A 16,472-nucleotide genomic window follows, 5' to 3' on the forward strand; every position below is an offset into this window, starting at 1 on the left:
AATGTATGCATTTTCATTTTGGTTATATTCCTCATACAATTGCACCCCCACCCCCTTATTTTGACTCTAGTCCTTCCTTTCCCTGCCCCTCCCCCCACTCCCATAGTGTGTCTTTGGTTTATAGTTGCTTGTTGATTTTGATTTTTACTTTATAATCATTAGTCTTTTTCCTGGTCTCTTATTTAGATTTTCTAGATTCCTGCTATGAGTGAGACCATCCGGTATTTTTCTTTTTCTTTCTGACTTATTTCGCTGAGCATGATCCCTTCCAGTGCCATCCATGTTGCTGCAAACTGCATGTGTCTATCTTTTATGATTGCTGAGTAATATTCCATTGTGTATATGTACCACATCTTCTTGATCCAGTCATCTATTTTTGGGCATTTGGGTTGTTTCCATATCTTAGCTATTGTAAATAGTGCTGCTATAAACATAGGTATGCAGGTGCCCTTTGGAATTACTGTTTCTGTGTCATTTGGGTAAATACATCAAAAACATCTTTACAGACACATCACCCAAAGCAGTGATAGTGAAGGCAAAGATAAACAGCTGGGACTACATCAAATTAAAGAGCTTCTGCACAGCAAAAGACACAATAACCAAAACAAAGAGAAATCCCACCGACTGGGAGAACATTTTTGCATACAACACTAATGATAAAGGACTGATCACAAAAATCTACAAAGAACTGATGAAACTCAACAAAAACAAAGAAAATAATCCAGTCAAAAAATGGGCAGAAGAGCTAAAAAGAAACTTCTCTGAAGAAGAAATGCAAATGGCCAACAGGCATATGAAAAAATGTTCAACATCACTTGTAATCAGGGAAATGCAAATCAAAACTACAATGAGATACCATCTTACACCAGTGAGAATGGCACATATTAAAAAAACTAGCAACAACAAATGTTGGCGAGGTTGTGGAGAAAAAGGAATTCTCCTGCACTGCTAGTGGGAGTGCAAACTGATCCAACCACTATGCAGAGCTGTGTGGAGATTTCTTGACCTACTGAAGATAGCACCTCCATATGATCGAGATTTGCCTTCTTGAGGTAGAATTCCTCCTAGGCATATTTTTATTAGAATCTTTTTGAACAGCAGATAACACATGTATTTTTACTTTCAAGGCTAACTAGAAAGTAATAATGTCAATTTCTATGAGTCACATAAAATTGATTTCATTATATCATAGTTATAATTCAAACCTAGAATATGTTTTGCACTGATAAGTAGTTGTTCTTTTTGCTTTTAATTATGCCATCATTATTTAAAAACTTTTATATATTTTAAGTTGTCCTAGTTATTAAAAAGCAAGCTCCTAGCAGGCCAGAATGCCATGACCTTATCTGTTCTTCCATCTTAATTTGCATTATAGTTAAAATCAGAGTCTTAAAATCTCAGGCATATAATTATGGTTATGTTACAACTGGGGCGCTTTGAACAGAGGTGGGGACCTCTCCATATTCTCATTGCCAAATAGCAGTTAAGAACACCACTTTCACTTTATAGATTCTAAAATATCCATTTCCACCCCTACACACACATTTTAGCATCTTTGTACTCAGAACACAAAGACACATTTTACAGCCGATTAGGTTTTATGAATCATCATGGATATGACTTGACCCAATGTTAAACAATCAATTCTCTCCTTTAAGGGTGGATTTTTGTTTGATTGATTTTGTTTCTTGTTCCACTGGTGTGAATGTGGGTTGCAGTGAGTGAACAGTGGCTGGTGCTAGGAATTTTCCGGGGGGTGGGCGCAGGTGTGGGGGTGTTGTTTTCCCTTTCTCCTGGAGGAGCTGTTTTATGTGGGACCCACATTCCCCATGTTGGGCAGTTTTGCTTTCTCAATACCAGTAAAGTAATGGTACAATCTTAAAACCAGTGATGTTTTAGAGCTGATGAAATCAAACTTACCTTAAGTGGTCATTGTCAGCACAAAGTAAAGTGATTTTGAAATGTGCAGATTAGTGCCTGGTGCAGTGAACACTCAAAACATGTTAGTGATTGTTTTCTATCTTGGTTGTTCTTGTTCTGCTTTGCTCTATTCTGTTCTACTTGTTTCAGTTGTTTGTGTGTGTCTCTTCCACTCTGGAGAAACCTCTGGAGTCGGTGTCTTATTTTTAGATTTCTTTCCAAATCCTTTCCAAAAACTTAGTGGCACTTATGCTTACTGAAAGGTGATTTGAATTCAGCAAAAAATGAATTCTCATTTCATCTGTTGTTTGTAACTAGCTTTTCCACCATAACTCAGTCATTTTATTCCTCAAAGTATTAATTGTTTCATCTTTGAAAAGAGGCAGCTAAACTATTAAACTTTAAAACCATTCACCTCGAAATTTTTTAAAATAAATTTTTAATGTTAGATGCACAAAAAATTTGCAACGATAGTATAGAATTCTCTTCAGCCACTTTCTCCTGCTAACATCTTGTATAACTTTGGTATTTTTGTCAAAATTAATTTTTTTTCCTGTTCCAGGAGCATTTAGTAAAATTTACTTTAAGATTAAAATATAATACTGTTTTATGTATGTTCAGAGTTATAGGATATTGGTGATTAAAACTATAACCATATGATGGAATTCACTTAATATATTTCCATTTTAGGTTTCCATGGCACATGGAATACAAAATTTAATTAATGCCATTAGGATGATTCACAGTGTGTCCAGGTATTATAATACGTCAGAGAGAATGACCTCATTGTTTATCAAGGTAAGTTTCCTAGGGATGAGATCGCAACACAAAAGCCTGTGAAAAAGTTCACAATGCTTGACTTTTGGGTAAAGGTAGGGAAATGGGAAGTTGGGGTTCTCTCAGAGTTCTGCGTTTTAGTACTCTGAGTGGACAAGAAAAGAAAGGTATTGACTATAGTCATTTATACTTGACTGAAGGGGTACCTCTCTCTTTTTAAGCCCCAGGCTTTTTGTTACAGATGTAGCTGCTGTTTTTCTAATTTATTCATTCCGAATAGTTCTGTTCAAGAGATAAGAATTGTGTCCACTACTAACAATACTTCTTTAGCTACTCCCACCAAAGTTGTTGTTTGTGTAAAATCTTCCTGTGTAATGTCATACGACAAATGATCTCAGATAATTTGAAAAATCATCCAAGAAATACGAGAATAGAATTTCTTTGTAAATGATTCAAGCAGAACATAAGTACATATTTAATAGAAATATTTTGAATATTATGTTAAAAACATAACAAACTATAACTTAAAAAAAATAACAAGGATAGGTTTAATCATCATTTATGTCCTAAGCAAGGCAAGAATCTTAGAATTCTTCCCTGTCACTTATCTCCCTCCAGTTGCCAAATATGTCCCACACAGAGATTTCTAGTTCCATTTTAACATTTTTTTAAAGATTATTTATTTATGCATACAAGAACTGGGGTACAGGCCAGAGGTGTGGGGAGGGGGGTAGGTTGAGAGGATTCACCATAGACAGAGTAGGGAGCAGAACAGGCAGACTGACTGAAATATACTGCTGAGGGGAGCAGCAGGTGAGGCAGGAGAGGTCTGCTGCGCTGTGTGGGTTGCTCCCTGCCCGACCTGGTGATGGAACTCGTGCTGCAGTGGCTGCGAACAACTTCACAGGCTGTGTCCTAAACCCTGCGCCACCAGTGAGGCCCCATTGTTAACATTTTTTTAACAATATGAATCAGTAAGTATTTAGGCAAAAATCTAAGCATTGCTAATTTCTTTGATCTCCATGGTTTTTGTGATTTCTACACCTTGCTCCATCTTGGATTCATTATTTCTTTCACAGAAAAAAAAAAAATTCTCAAGTGGTTTTTTCAGAGAGGGGGTCTGTGTGTGGTGAACTCCTCAATTCTTGCATGTCTGAAAATAGCTTTGTTTTGTCCGTCACCCAATAGTCTTAACTGGGATTAAAGTTTTAACTTAATTTTCTTCTGGAACTTTCAAGATATTTTTTTCTACTATCCAGTTTTGTTGGTGAGAAATTTGATGCTAATCTGATGCTTTTTCCCTTTTGGGAAACTTGTTTTATTCTCCCAGGAAGCTTTTAGAATTTATTTCCTTTGTCCTTGACCTTCTAAAATTTCAGTGATGTGGTTCTTTTTGTTTTCATTTTGTTTTACATTTATCTTGTTCTATGTATGTCAGGTTGTTTTAGTTTAAAGACTTTGTCCTTGTCAGTGCTGGGAAATTTTCCTCTCTTGCTTTTGGTTACTTCTTATGCACCTGTTCATTAAATTATGTCCCTGGAATCTAATTTCCTTTCCCCTTCACTATTTTTTTTTTGGTTCATCTTTGCCCTTTGACCTTTCAACTCACTCATTTGCTCTTCATTTGTGTCCCAAATGATGGTAGTTTATCAATAGAGTTTTTTGTTTTTTTGTTTTTGAAAGTAAAAAAATCAGCTTCCAAGTTATTTTATTTTCATGATGTAAACTTCTTTCATCTCTCTCTCATGCATTAGTTTGGATAGAATACATTTTAGAAGATTTTACATAGGTCTTTTCTATACTTCCTCTCTTACCATTTTTGTTTTCCCCAAGTGCTTGGTGATTACTGACCACCTGCCTGTTTTTAGTTATATTTGAGTCCCCTAATTTGCCTCTCTGTTTTGTTTATTGTAGCCTGTCTGTTGTGGGGAAGGGATTTGCCTTACTGTTGGGAGGAGTGTGTGGAGAGTTTTTTCTGGGATGCAGCAGCTACCTGAGCATGGCCACACTCCTTCTAATCTGTGACCCACACTGATGAGCCCATCTATTTAGCAAATGTCACGATTTGCCTGCAGTACAAGCTGCTTGTACTCAGTGTGCCGAGTCATGGCCAAGGTCAGCATCTCTTATCTTGAAAATTTCCCTTGACTTTTCTACCTACACACTAAACCTCTTGATAAATGGTTTCTGGTTTTCTCTAGTCTTGTTTGTTTCTGTAGCTTTCATTCTGTCTGGTTTCTATATTTTAGGAATTCCCCCAAATTTCTATGTGTCAGCCTGCCATCTTATTCTGATCTCTCGACCATTTAAATGGCTAACTTCATTTCCCCTGTTTTGGGGAATGTCAGATGTGAATAACTTTGTATTCATTCTCCATTGCCGCGGACCAGCACAGCAGTAGACGATGAGGCCACCTCAGGGTTGAGAGAAGCGTGCAGGGTGGTCAGGGCATCGGTGAAAGAAATGACAAACAGACACACTTCAAGAGTGAAAATCTGAGTGTAATTTTCTTTGAGTTTGTGACCAATATATATATGTTTTCCAAAAGCACAGGGACAATGAATATCAATGAAATCAGCTTGCTCATGGGCTCAGTCTATGACCATCAGGGAGGTGATCTACATAACAAGCAATGACTTTTATAGAAGAAAGAAGGAAGTTTAGAAAGACAAATAAGGGATTAAAGTTTGTAGTTCTAGAAAGACGGGATAAGATTTTTAGCATTCTTGTAATGGTTCCTGGTGGTCTTATCTTTTGATAAGCTTCTGCCTTTTCAGGGAACTTCCGCTGTACTTCCTCTGCTTCAGGGTGTTATGCTGTTCTCCCCCTGCAGGCTGGTTGCCCAGCCGGACCTAGGGACCGTGGCGAAAGCCATTCCTAAAGGTCACTGCGGGGGGAGGTGCAGCAGGTATGTAGGGTTTTGCTGTTCTCCCCCTGCGCGCTGGTTGCCCAGCCGGACCTAGGGACGGTTAACCCTAAAGGTCACTGCAGGGGGAGGTGCAGCACTCCATGTTGAAGGATGGTGAAGAATTATACTTGGACTAGATCAAGATGTAGGTAGGGGAGGAATGGATAAGTAGAACATATAAAATTGACTTTGAAATGTATGGTCCTGGTGACACTGACTTAAATGCAGTAGCTAAATGTGATCTTGGGTTTCCTTGTTTTGACTGGACTGTATATTTCATTGTTTATTTTTAACATTTTTGTTTAATTCATGCCATATATTTACTAATTATCCTACTTTAATACTTGTGATTTAAATAAAATTTAGTTTTATCTTTACAATTATTTTGGATTTATATTTATTTTAGGTAACAAATCAAATGGTGACAGCATGTAAAGCATATATTACTGATGGGGGAACAGTCCATGTGTGGGATCAGGAGACACCAGTTGTACTAAAGAAAATTCAGGTTTGTATAGCTATTTTTATTTTCATAAAGCAAACCTTTCACAAGACAGCCCAACTTTTTTACTTTGTTCATACACAAGGCATATAAATTTGCAAAAACATTGTACACAATAGTGTGAGAATATAGAAAGAAGTTACCTACTTCCCTCTAGGGAAGTCCTACTTTTAGAGTGTAATTTAGTCCTCATCTTGTCTATGGCTGCCTTATCAGACACTGCCTGTGTGCTGTTTCATGTACTCTGAACCCATGATCTCTCTCCAGCTCTCATTAATTTCATTTTCTCACCTTTTTTCATTGACTAAGTTTGCCATGAATTTTTAAATAGACATGGTGATAGTTGGCATGTGATTCTGATTTTCTTTTGGAAGAGAATATTGCTAGCATTTCCCCATTTAGTCTGGTGCTTTCACAGGTTTTAACTGATTAGATTAAGGAAGTTCTATTCCCAATTTTAGTATGAGGAGGTAATTTTTAAAATATGACTGTGTTTTGAAATAAACTTCTCTGAACATATTTATTAAGATGCTACTAAGATTTTTTTCAGTCTGTTAATGTAATGGATAGCATTTTTAGCTTTCCTAAAATGAAACTATTCTAATAACCCTAGAATAAACTCAACTTAGTCGTAGTACAGTTTTCTTTCTTTTTTTTTTTTAAGATTTATTTATTTATGCATACAAGAACTGGGTTGCAGGTCAGAGGCAAGGGAAGGTGAGAAAATCCACCAGAGACAGAGCAGGGAGCAGAACAGACAGAAAGACCAAAATACACTGTTGAGGGGAGCAGCGGGCGAGACAGGAGAGGTCTGCTGTGCCATGTGGGTATCTCCCTGGCCAGCTGAGAATCAAACCCGTGCTGGAGAGGCTGCAGACAGCTTCACAGCGTGGCACTCAGTCAACAGTTTTCTTTTTTAAAGACTCAAATTCAGTTTGCCATGTTTAGGATATTTTGTAACAAATTTTATGAGGGGGATAGCCTTAATTTTCCTTTCTCATAATGTCTTTGTCAGTATTTTTGACACTAACATCTCAGAATGAATGTTGGGTGGGTGATGGTGGGGGAGGTGACTGGAAAGGAAATATCCCCCTTTTTCTATTCCTTGGAGAAGTTTGTAGAAAGATAAAGAGAGCTTGTTTTGGAATATCTGAAAGAAATGACCATACTAGGAAGGCTCCATTTGGAAGTGGTTATTGACTGTCTTCAGTGGTTATTGACTACCCTCAACCTGGACATGAACCTCTGCACTCAGATTGCTGGCTCTGAGCACTGACATCGCCATGCTCTGTTCTCTAGAAATAGAAGACAAGAAAGAGCTGTCATAGGAATCAGAAGATGAATTACAGTTAGGATAGTTTCCCAAGCTGATGAATACTTGATTCTAAAGACAGGAACATTCAGGATCTTGGATTTGGCCATGTAAGATACAGAATCACACAGACAGACCAAAGCAGCTCATAAAGCAATGGCTTATAAAACATCACCAAAAGGTGCAGGTGAAACAATAAAAGGAGGAGATAGTGACTACTACACTGGACTAACTAAAGCTTATGAAATGTCTGGTTGATGAAAAAAGGAGAATTTAACAATGTAGATTTTTAATTTTTTTTAAAGATTTATTTATTTATACAATAACTGGGATATAGGCCAGATGCGCAGGAGGGTGAGAGGATTCACCAGAGACGGAGTGGGGAACAGAACAGGCAAACTGACAAAATACACTGCTGAGGGGAGCAGTGGGCGAGACAGGAGAGGTCTGCTGTGCCATGTGGGAACCTCTCCGCTGGCCAGGAACAAACTGGCGCTGCAGAGGCTGCGGACAGCTTCACAGTGCTGTGCTCAACCGCCTGCGCCACCAGGGGAGGCCCTGTAGATTTTAATTTTGATGACCCAGATCCTTCTAAAAGTGAAACAAAGGGTAATTTCTTCAAAGTGTTTTTTTAAAAAGATTTATTTATTTATGCATATAAGAGCTGGGGTACAGGCCAGATATGTCGCGGGGGCGGGGTATGTGGCGGCGAGAAGATTCACCAGAGACAGAATGGGGAACAGAACAGGCAGACTGACAAAATACACTGCTGAGGGAAGTAGCAGGCGAGTCAGGAGAGGTCTGCTGCGCCATGTGGGGATCGAAATTATGCTGCAGAGGCTGCAGGATTGCTTCATAGTGCGGTGCTTATCCCTTGTGCCAACAGGGAGGCCTCAGTGTTTTTCCTCCAGTGATTAAGAGGAATTTTAGGTCATCCAAAAAAGAAAGTTCCTAAACTTGATTATATAAATTCATCCTTTGAAGATCTAGAGATATTTTATCTTTCTGATATAGTTTTTATTCTTGGAGATAATTTTCTTATTTAAATAAAGACAATCCCCAAACAAACCCAGATTGTCACAATGAGAAGAGACATTGAAAAGCAGAGCAACACGGGAACAAAGAAAAAAGAAGAAATGAACTGAATAAGAACACTAGATGATAATACATATACAGATAAAGCCTTATATAGATAAAAAGCCAAGAAGAAAGCAGAGAAAAAACAAAAGCAGAAGGGAAATGGATGGTTCGAGAAGTTAAAGAAAACCAGAGACAAGCTGAAAATTCGAAGCTGCTTGGATAGCTAAGAAGAAAGAAGAGAAAATTAGATAACAAGCATTATTATTGTCAAAGAAGGAAAAGGATATCCAGGAAAAAAGGCTGTTAAAAAGGAAAGACAATATTAAATTACTCTGTTGCATATTCAATCTTAATGTAATGTTATATGTCAAAAGCAAAAGCTTCAAAATTCATGAAAGTTCTGGAATCACTTTACTGATAATGATGTACAGCAGGTTAATATGATGAAGTGGGAAAACTTTGTGGTAGCTCAAACTAGCAAGCTTACATTAATTAAATGAAACACATCACCTACAAAAGAAGTAAGAATGACTCCTTCGGTAAACATATAGAAGAAATCAATGAGCAAATTACAAAAGAGAAAAAGAAAGTTGATGCTTCTATGTGATAAACATCTAGGAAAGCAGAGAAATCAACGGGTGAAAGTGGAAAATGCCAGGAAAAATTGATCAGAAGAGAATTGATCTGTAATTGCTAATTAAAGCTATGAACCTCTTCCTTGCTGGAACAAATTCAGGATGGGAAGTTATTGCCAATTATAAGAACACACATTCTTCTTCTGAAGTGATAAGAACTGCCAAAGATGTTATTGGCAAAGAAAAGTCTCCAAAAACTTGGCTTTCATCGAAGATAAGGTATCATGTGGAGGGGAATAGAAGCAGTGTTCTAGAAGGACAAAATGGGCTACTTGAAATGAGACAAGGAACTTGTTGAGGTGTAAGAGGCCAAGGAAGACGTTCAAGAACAAGTGCTGAATGCAAGTAGAACCACAAATTAATGACAATCTTTGTTGTTGTGCCTTTTTTAAAAACCTGAAAATAGTCTGTGAGAAAGTCTGATAGAGCTTATCTGTTAAGTCACTTGCACTTGACTTGTTCTTTGTGGGAAGATTTAAAAATCTTGCTTCCTTTTCTTCTAAGTAAAAATTTTAAGTTGTCTAAAACATGCATGAGATTTTTTTTTTTAATGTAGATATCTGATTTATTTATTTATTTACTTTTTACATATGCCTTTATTTTTTTAAATAAATTTTATTTTTATATTCCCCATACAATTGCAACCCCCTTATTTTGACCCCAATCCCTCCCCTCCCTGCATCCCACCCCCCATAGAGTGTCTCTGGTTCATAGTTTTTTGTTGATTTTGATTTTCATTTTCTTATAGTTATTCATTTTCCTGGTCCCTTATTTAAGTTTTCTAGATTCCTGCTATGAGTGAGACCATCCGGTATTTTTCTTTTTCTTTCTGGCTTATTTCGCTGAGCAAAAACATACATGAGATTTACTTACCATTTTAACCATTTCCTTTTCTTTCATTTTTTTGGAATGGTGGCCTTGTTGATGGACGGGTGTATATGTGTGAGTGAGTGAGAGAGATTTATTGTTCACTTACTGAATGTGCTCCATCTTTGGTGTGGCTGGTGCCTCATTTAACTCTTCCACAGCTCATGCACATGAGCACATTCATACATTCATCTTTCAGACTGGAGGCTGAGGTTGAGTCAGCCGCAAATTAATGTCGAGCCAGAATGCAAACTCTTGCTGTCTGGGATATGCTGCTTCCCTAGCACAGCCTGTCCTCTCCATGATCCTCATGGGAGTGTCTCCACCTGCCTCTCCCCTTCCCATAGTCTGTCTCTGGCTTCTCCAGGACTCAGCACTATGACAAGGGATCCCCTTCCTTGGCAGGAAACCAGTGCAGAAGCCACGCCATGCTTCAAGATTATAAAATCCAGAACACAATTAGTTTCCTTTCCCTGACCCAATGTTCCCATTCCCAGAGCACTGTGGAGCTACTGTATTTTTTTTTTTTTTTACTTATAATACTTTTTTCTTACAGCGTTGTTAATTTTGTGACAATATATGATTTCTTCCCTCAGGTTTGGTCACAGTAGTTCTCCCATTACCAAAACACCCATAGCCTATCACCATCGTCTCTTGTGCTCGTCCCTCCCCTGTTTTGACCCCTCTATTTCCCCTTCCCCTGCTGTGTGTTTCAGATCTATGGTCAGCTGCCAAGGTTTGTCTTTTTTCTGGACTCTTTGTTCAGTTTCTCTATATTCCACATTTAGGTGAAACAATCTGATATTCATCTTTTCCCTTATGACTTATTTTGCTTAGCGTAATCCCTTCTAGCTCTATCCATGTTCCTACAAATGGCATGAGATTATCATTTTTGATCACTGAATAGTATTCCGTTGTGTTTATATACCACAATTTCTTCATCCAGTCATGTTTTGGGGTATTTAGGTTGTTTCTGTATCTTGGCTATTGTAAAAGTGCTGCAATAAACATAGGTGTGCAGGTTACCTTTCAAATTAGTGTTTTTGTGTTCTTTGGGTCGATTACTAGGCATGGAATCACTGGATCATATGGTAGATCCATTTTTAGTGTTTTGAGGAACTTCCATACAGCTTTCCATAGTGCCTGGGCCAGTACAGATGATGTTTTGGAGACTGAGATAGAGAAGAGAAGGTATATTGTAATTTGAAGTAGCTATGAGAATAATTATTTACAAATCTGGATGTTTGTAGGAATCACCTGGGAAACTTGCTAAAAATATAGATTCCTGAGTCCCACCCATATAAATTTTTATTCAGTGACTGTAGTGGGAAGAATACTGACTTCTCAAAGGTGACCACATTCTAATCTCTGGAATTTGGGAAAAATAGTGTGTTAAACAGCAAGGGAGAATTAAGATTGCAGGTTGAATTAAGGTTGTTAATCAGTTGACCTTGAGATGGAGAGATTATCCTGGATTATCCAAGTGAGCCCCATGTAATCACCAAGGTCCTGATATTAGGAAGAAGGAAATGGAGGGATCAGAAGCAGAGAGACAGTATATGATAAAGATTCAAGTGGCCGTTGGTGATTTTGAAAAAGTTCAACATTACTTTTAAAGATGGTTTGGTTTTCAGGAAATGTTGACATGACAGTGGATTCCTACTGACCAGTAATAATGTCCTCTTTGTTTATTTCTAGTAGTTTCACTAGCCTGATTGAACAGCAAATGGTATAGCTGTGGTCAAATATTAGGATTTCAGAAAAATACTCAGTAGAGGCTTTTGCTCTCCTTGTAGAGAAATGATGGTTGGATGATAAATTAATAAGTCATTGTCTTACTATTTTATATATCTGTATGTAAAGAATGCTATTTATAAGGTACCCATAGATAACAGATACAATTGATAGATAATTTCTATCTTCTAGGAGTTTTGATTAGTCATGAAAATGTAAAAACAATTAGTGTTTGTCATGTGAGAATAAAGAAAATGCAAAGGTGATGTTAATTTAAAAGAGTATGTTGATTTTCATATACCTATCAATACACAGACAGAAAACTTGAATTTTTAATGTTAACAGAAACTGCACCTGTTGAGGGACTGTATGAGAATCAAATTTTTAAACTATTGACTTCTGAACTATGTCTCATCACCCTTCTTCCCCTTTTAATTTTCCTATAGGATTGCATTTTTTTATTCAAGGAATATCAGACATCTTTTCACAAAACAAGGAAACAGATTTTAGAATCCTCAGGGGAAAAATCTTTTGAGGTTTCAGAAATGTATATATTTGGCAAATTTGAAGCCTTCTGCAAAAGACTGGAAAAGGTAAGTGTTATGCATTCACTGTATCCACTCCCAGCCATACCTTCCTTATTATTTCATATTTAATGTAGCACCACTGAGAATTATTGTTCCATAGTTCATGTCTCACTGTTATCATGATTACATCCACTATTGCTCACAGATCACTGTGTTTTACAACTTATTTTTCCAATCCTGATTGTGGTCTATTGCCATTTACATGAAGGCTATTGCAGAATTTTACCTGTCTCAAGATCTCAGTGCTGCTACCTGTGGAGCTTGAATTTAAAAGCCTCTGCTCTTAACTATTGTATTAGACAGAAAAAGCGTGAGACAAAATATCTTGAATATCTGTAGAACCTAGCAGCTGTGTAACAACTGGGGTGTACACGTACCTTCTCTCTCTAGGCCTGTCATGGTGTCTGCTACATAAGCACTGTGCAAGTGATGCCTTTGCCAGGTTAGAAAGCTTTGCACCTTTTATACATTTATTGAGACTGGCTGGTGAGAGAGTGATACTTTTTTTAAATTTTTTTTTTTATTTTTGTGTAGAACTGGGGCATAGGCCAGAGGTGCTGGAGGGTAAGAAGATTCACTAGAGACAGAGTGGGCAGCAGAGCAGGTGGATATGTTAGGGGGAAAGGATGTCCTGAGCAAACTCCATACAGGCTTTGTGGACTCCACCCACCACGACACTGGGAACTACAAATCCCATGATCACCAAAGGGAAGGTTGCGAGGACCTGAGGGCAGAGTTAAGCAACTAGGCTCTCGGTTTGGGTATTTAACTGACCATGTGGCCAGGGGGTCGCCTTCCTGGCCCTGAGGTGTGCTAGGTTTTTGCCAGCTCGGCAGGTCATTGGGATTCCAGGTCAGCGGAACCGGAACCAGGTAGGATGCATTTACGAAATTATCTCCCTCTTTTTCTCCCTGAGTTATTCATTTCCCCATTCCCCCTTCCCTTGTAAATAAACCTTTTATCAACCTTTGTGTGTGTGTCTGCAGTTTAGCATTAATAAGTCCCATTTAAGCGCACGAGTGAGGACCCACAGTCAGGCAACCCTGTTTTATATTGGGGTTTGCCCTGTAACAGATCTACTGAAATACACTGCTGATGGGAGCAGCAGGCGAGACAGGAGATGTATGCTGGCCATATGTGGCTTAGCTCCCTGGCTGGGTATCGATCTCAGGCCATAGAAGTGATAGCTCTGAGACTTAATCCCTAGGCCTCCAGGGAGGCCTGATAGGGTGGGGTAGGGGGTGGTCTGTGAGGGGTTGGTGATACTTTTTCAGGGGATATAAGGCAGCCCATATGAGAGTGTTCTTGGAGTCAGCCTTTGAAAAGTCTATAAAGATACCATCTAGGCACCATCCTTCCAGCTTCCCTATTTTCCACTATTTTGTCAACTCCCTTGGTCCTGGTAGTATATTTAGGAGCTTGCTCATCATTTATTGGACACTGGTGAGGAAATCACACAGGTTGAAGGGCATTTCCTAGTCATTCTTGATGAAGGACAAGAATAGGAAAAAAAAAAAACTAAACTAAAAAAGGAGGCTCCACAAGACCAGAAACCTGGCTTACACAAGGAGGTAGGGGCGAAAGAGATTAACATAACACACAGTTGAGGAAACTAGTATCCTGAGGCATGGAAGACACTAGTATCCCAAGGTGAGGGATGCCTAGATTACAAAGCATAACATCCAAGCAGGTATCAGACTGCTGTCTAGAGCACAGGCCCCAGGGTAAAGATATGGAGATTGAGCCCTTTGTAGAATCTCAGGTCCCTTTCAAATTCTACAGTTATCCAAAATTACCAACCAACTGAGGACTCACAAGGAGTGGCCCCGCCCAAACAGAAGAAGACTATATCAGTGCAGTCTCTGCACTGGCTGGGGCAGCATTCCCACTGCCCACCAGTGACTCTGCAGGTGCCTCTTTTCACCAACTCTCTCCCTCTGCAGGGCAGCAGCTTTCTTCCTGCCCGTGACCTGTCAAGGCCACCCACCTGCAACCATGCAGGCCTCTCTCAGCAAACCTGTCCCTTCTGGGGCAGCTCTTCCTGCCTGCTGTGTCTCTGCAAGTGTGTTTAACTGTTTTATCCCTTCCCTAATAAACCTGCCCTTTAACTATAACTAATGTCTCTGTCTCTTGGGGAAACTCACCTGGGAAACTTGCTGCGTGTTGCTGAAAGGGGAGCTGTGGTGAAACCTTTCCCAGAATGAACCCAAGGACCCTGCACTCCAAACCCACTGACCCCAAAACCCACAACAATTCTCATGAGGTTATTTTTTTACTTGTAACCTCTGGAACCAGCTGGGACTGGAAGCACACCCATAGAAGAAAACTAAATGACTGTATGGGGTCCTTTGTACATACTTCTGTGGGGCAATTTTTTGTTTGTTTCTTAAGCAGCTTTACTGAGATCTAATTCACACTCCATATAATTCACCCATTCATAGTGTACACGGCAGTATTTTCTAATACAGTCACAGGTTGTGCAATGGTATTCACAATCTGGTTTTAGAACCTTTCATTCCCACTAAAAGAAACCCTGCAGTGTTCATAGTCCCACTCCATTCTCCCCTCTGCCCAGTCCTAAGAAACTATCAATCTACTTTTATTTTTTATAGCTTTGGCTTTCCTGGATACTTCATACATTCTGTGGTCTTTGTGTGGTTTCTTTCCTTTAGCATCATGTTTCCAAGGTCCATCTATGTTTTAACAGCCCTTTTACTGCTGAATAATATTTCACTCTTTAAATAGATATATCATATTTTATTTATCTACTCATTAGTTGATGGATATTTCAGTTGTTTTCCACTTTTGGCTCTTGTAAAGAATGCTGCTATGAACATTTATATACACATGCCTTTGTGCGAACATATGTTGTAGTAAGAGTACAAGTTGGAGGGGCCTGCCTGGTGGCGTAAGGGGTTGAGTACCGCACTGTGAAGCTATCCACAACCTCTGCAGCACGAGTTGGATCCCCAGCCAGGGAGCTACCCACATGGCGCAGCAGACCTCTCCTGTCTCACCTGCTGCTCCCCTCAGCAGTGTACTTCAGTAAATCTGCCTGTTCTGTTCCTCACTCTGTCTCTGATGAATTCTCTCACCCTTCGCATTTCTGGCCTGTACCCTAGTTCTTGATGCATAAATAAATAAATCTTTTTAAAAAACAAGAATATAAGTTGGAGTCACGAGGATTCCACACACAGATCTTAGGTAGTGCCTCCTAGAGACCTTCCTTGAAGTGTATCTTGACTGTTCTTTACCCTGACTCCCTTGTGCTGGCATCTTTCCCATATGTAATTGGTGTCCAGGCTTTCAATAGTGGAACTATGAAGCTTACCCTGAAGTATGGTCAATACTTTGCATAATGCCCTAGAGGTGACTACTGAGCTGCCCTGATGAATGGGTCATGGTAGGAACATTTTAGGTCTGTCCCAAAGTGTAAACTCTTAAATACTTGAAGAGGAGAGTCAGAAGGGCAAGCTAAGACAGCGTCTATTGGGGAAAGTGAGATTCAGGTATCTGGGTGGCTAAGTGCCATAGTCAAAGGACAGACAGGTCTGTACTTGGGGTTGGAGAGCTTGACCTCCAAGTTGGGCAGGGAGGTTCTAACATGTCAGCTTAGGGTGCTGCATCCTTTTTTGGTAGGTGGAGACATGCTGGTACATTTAGTGTTAGTCTCTCCTAAAGAGCTAGAATTAAATGTATACGTATTTTGTTTTTCATTCCTCTTCTTGTTGTGTTATATTTTGGTGAACTTGGTGCTTCCTAGTGCCCTGTGTTTAGTTTTTCTTTCTTTTCTCCATGAACATTTGCAAGACAGAGAGAAGGGGTGAGAATCTAGTTTTGCTAGGGAAGATGAAAGGAACTGGAGCTGGTAGGAGGGATAGGGTCTTTATTAATGGTGACACTGAGATGAGGGAATTATAGCAAGTTGAGAACTGGAATGCTAATGTTGGTTAGTGGAGAAGGATTTACAATTTGGTTGTCAATACTGAGAGGTCAAAAGTTGATAAAGAGAGAACTGGTGAAAAAACAAATCCATATAAGCAAGCAGGAGCATGGTTAGGGATAATTAGCACAATTTGCCTATGCTGCTATGGGACATGGTGGGCAGGGATGCAAGGGGTGTGCTAAGTTTGAAGGCCCAAGCATGGGG

The 16,472-nt window shown here is 39.2% G+C and overlaps 1 protein-coding gene and 1 pseudogene across 4 annotated transcripts in view; both read left to right on the forward strand.

Moving 5' to 3' along the window:
• The window catches only part of DNAH8 (dynein axonemal heavy chain 8), a 323,660-nt gene that overhangs the window by 37,798 nt on the left and 269,390 nt on the right, over nt 1-16,472 (forward strand). For all 4 annotated transcript variants that reach the window (XM_037519635.2, XM_037519639.2, XM_037519637.2 and 1 more), the window contains exons 10-12: nt 2,611-2,718; nt 6,012-6,113; nt 12,182-12,328. In XM_037519635.2, coding sequence (XP_037375532.1) covers nt 2,611-2,718; nt 6,012-6,113; nt 12,182-12,328 — 357 coding nt within the window. The remainder of the gene's footprint in view (nt 1-2,610; nt 2,719-6,011; nt 6,114-12,181; nt 12,329-16,472) is intronic.
• LOC119253094 (dnaJ homolog subfamily C member 2-like) lies at nt 7,576-9,479 on the forward strand (annotated as a pseudogene).

This window comes from Talpa occidentalis, unplaced genomic scaffold (genome assembly GCF_014898055.3).
Source record: "Talpa occidentalis isolate TD23 unplaced genomic scaffold, MPIMG_talOcc4v2.1 talOcc4.2, whole genome shotgun sequence".
Classification (NCBI taxonomy): domain Eukaryota; kingdom Metazoa; phylum Chordata; class Mammalia; order Eulipotyphla; family Talpidae; genus Talpa; species Talpa occidentalis.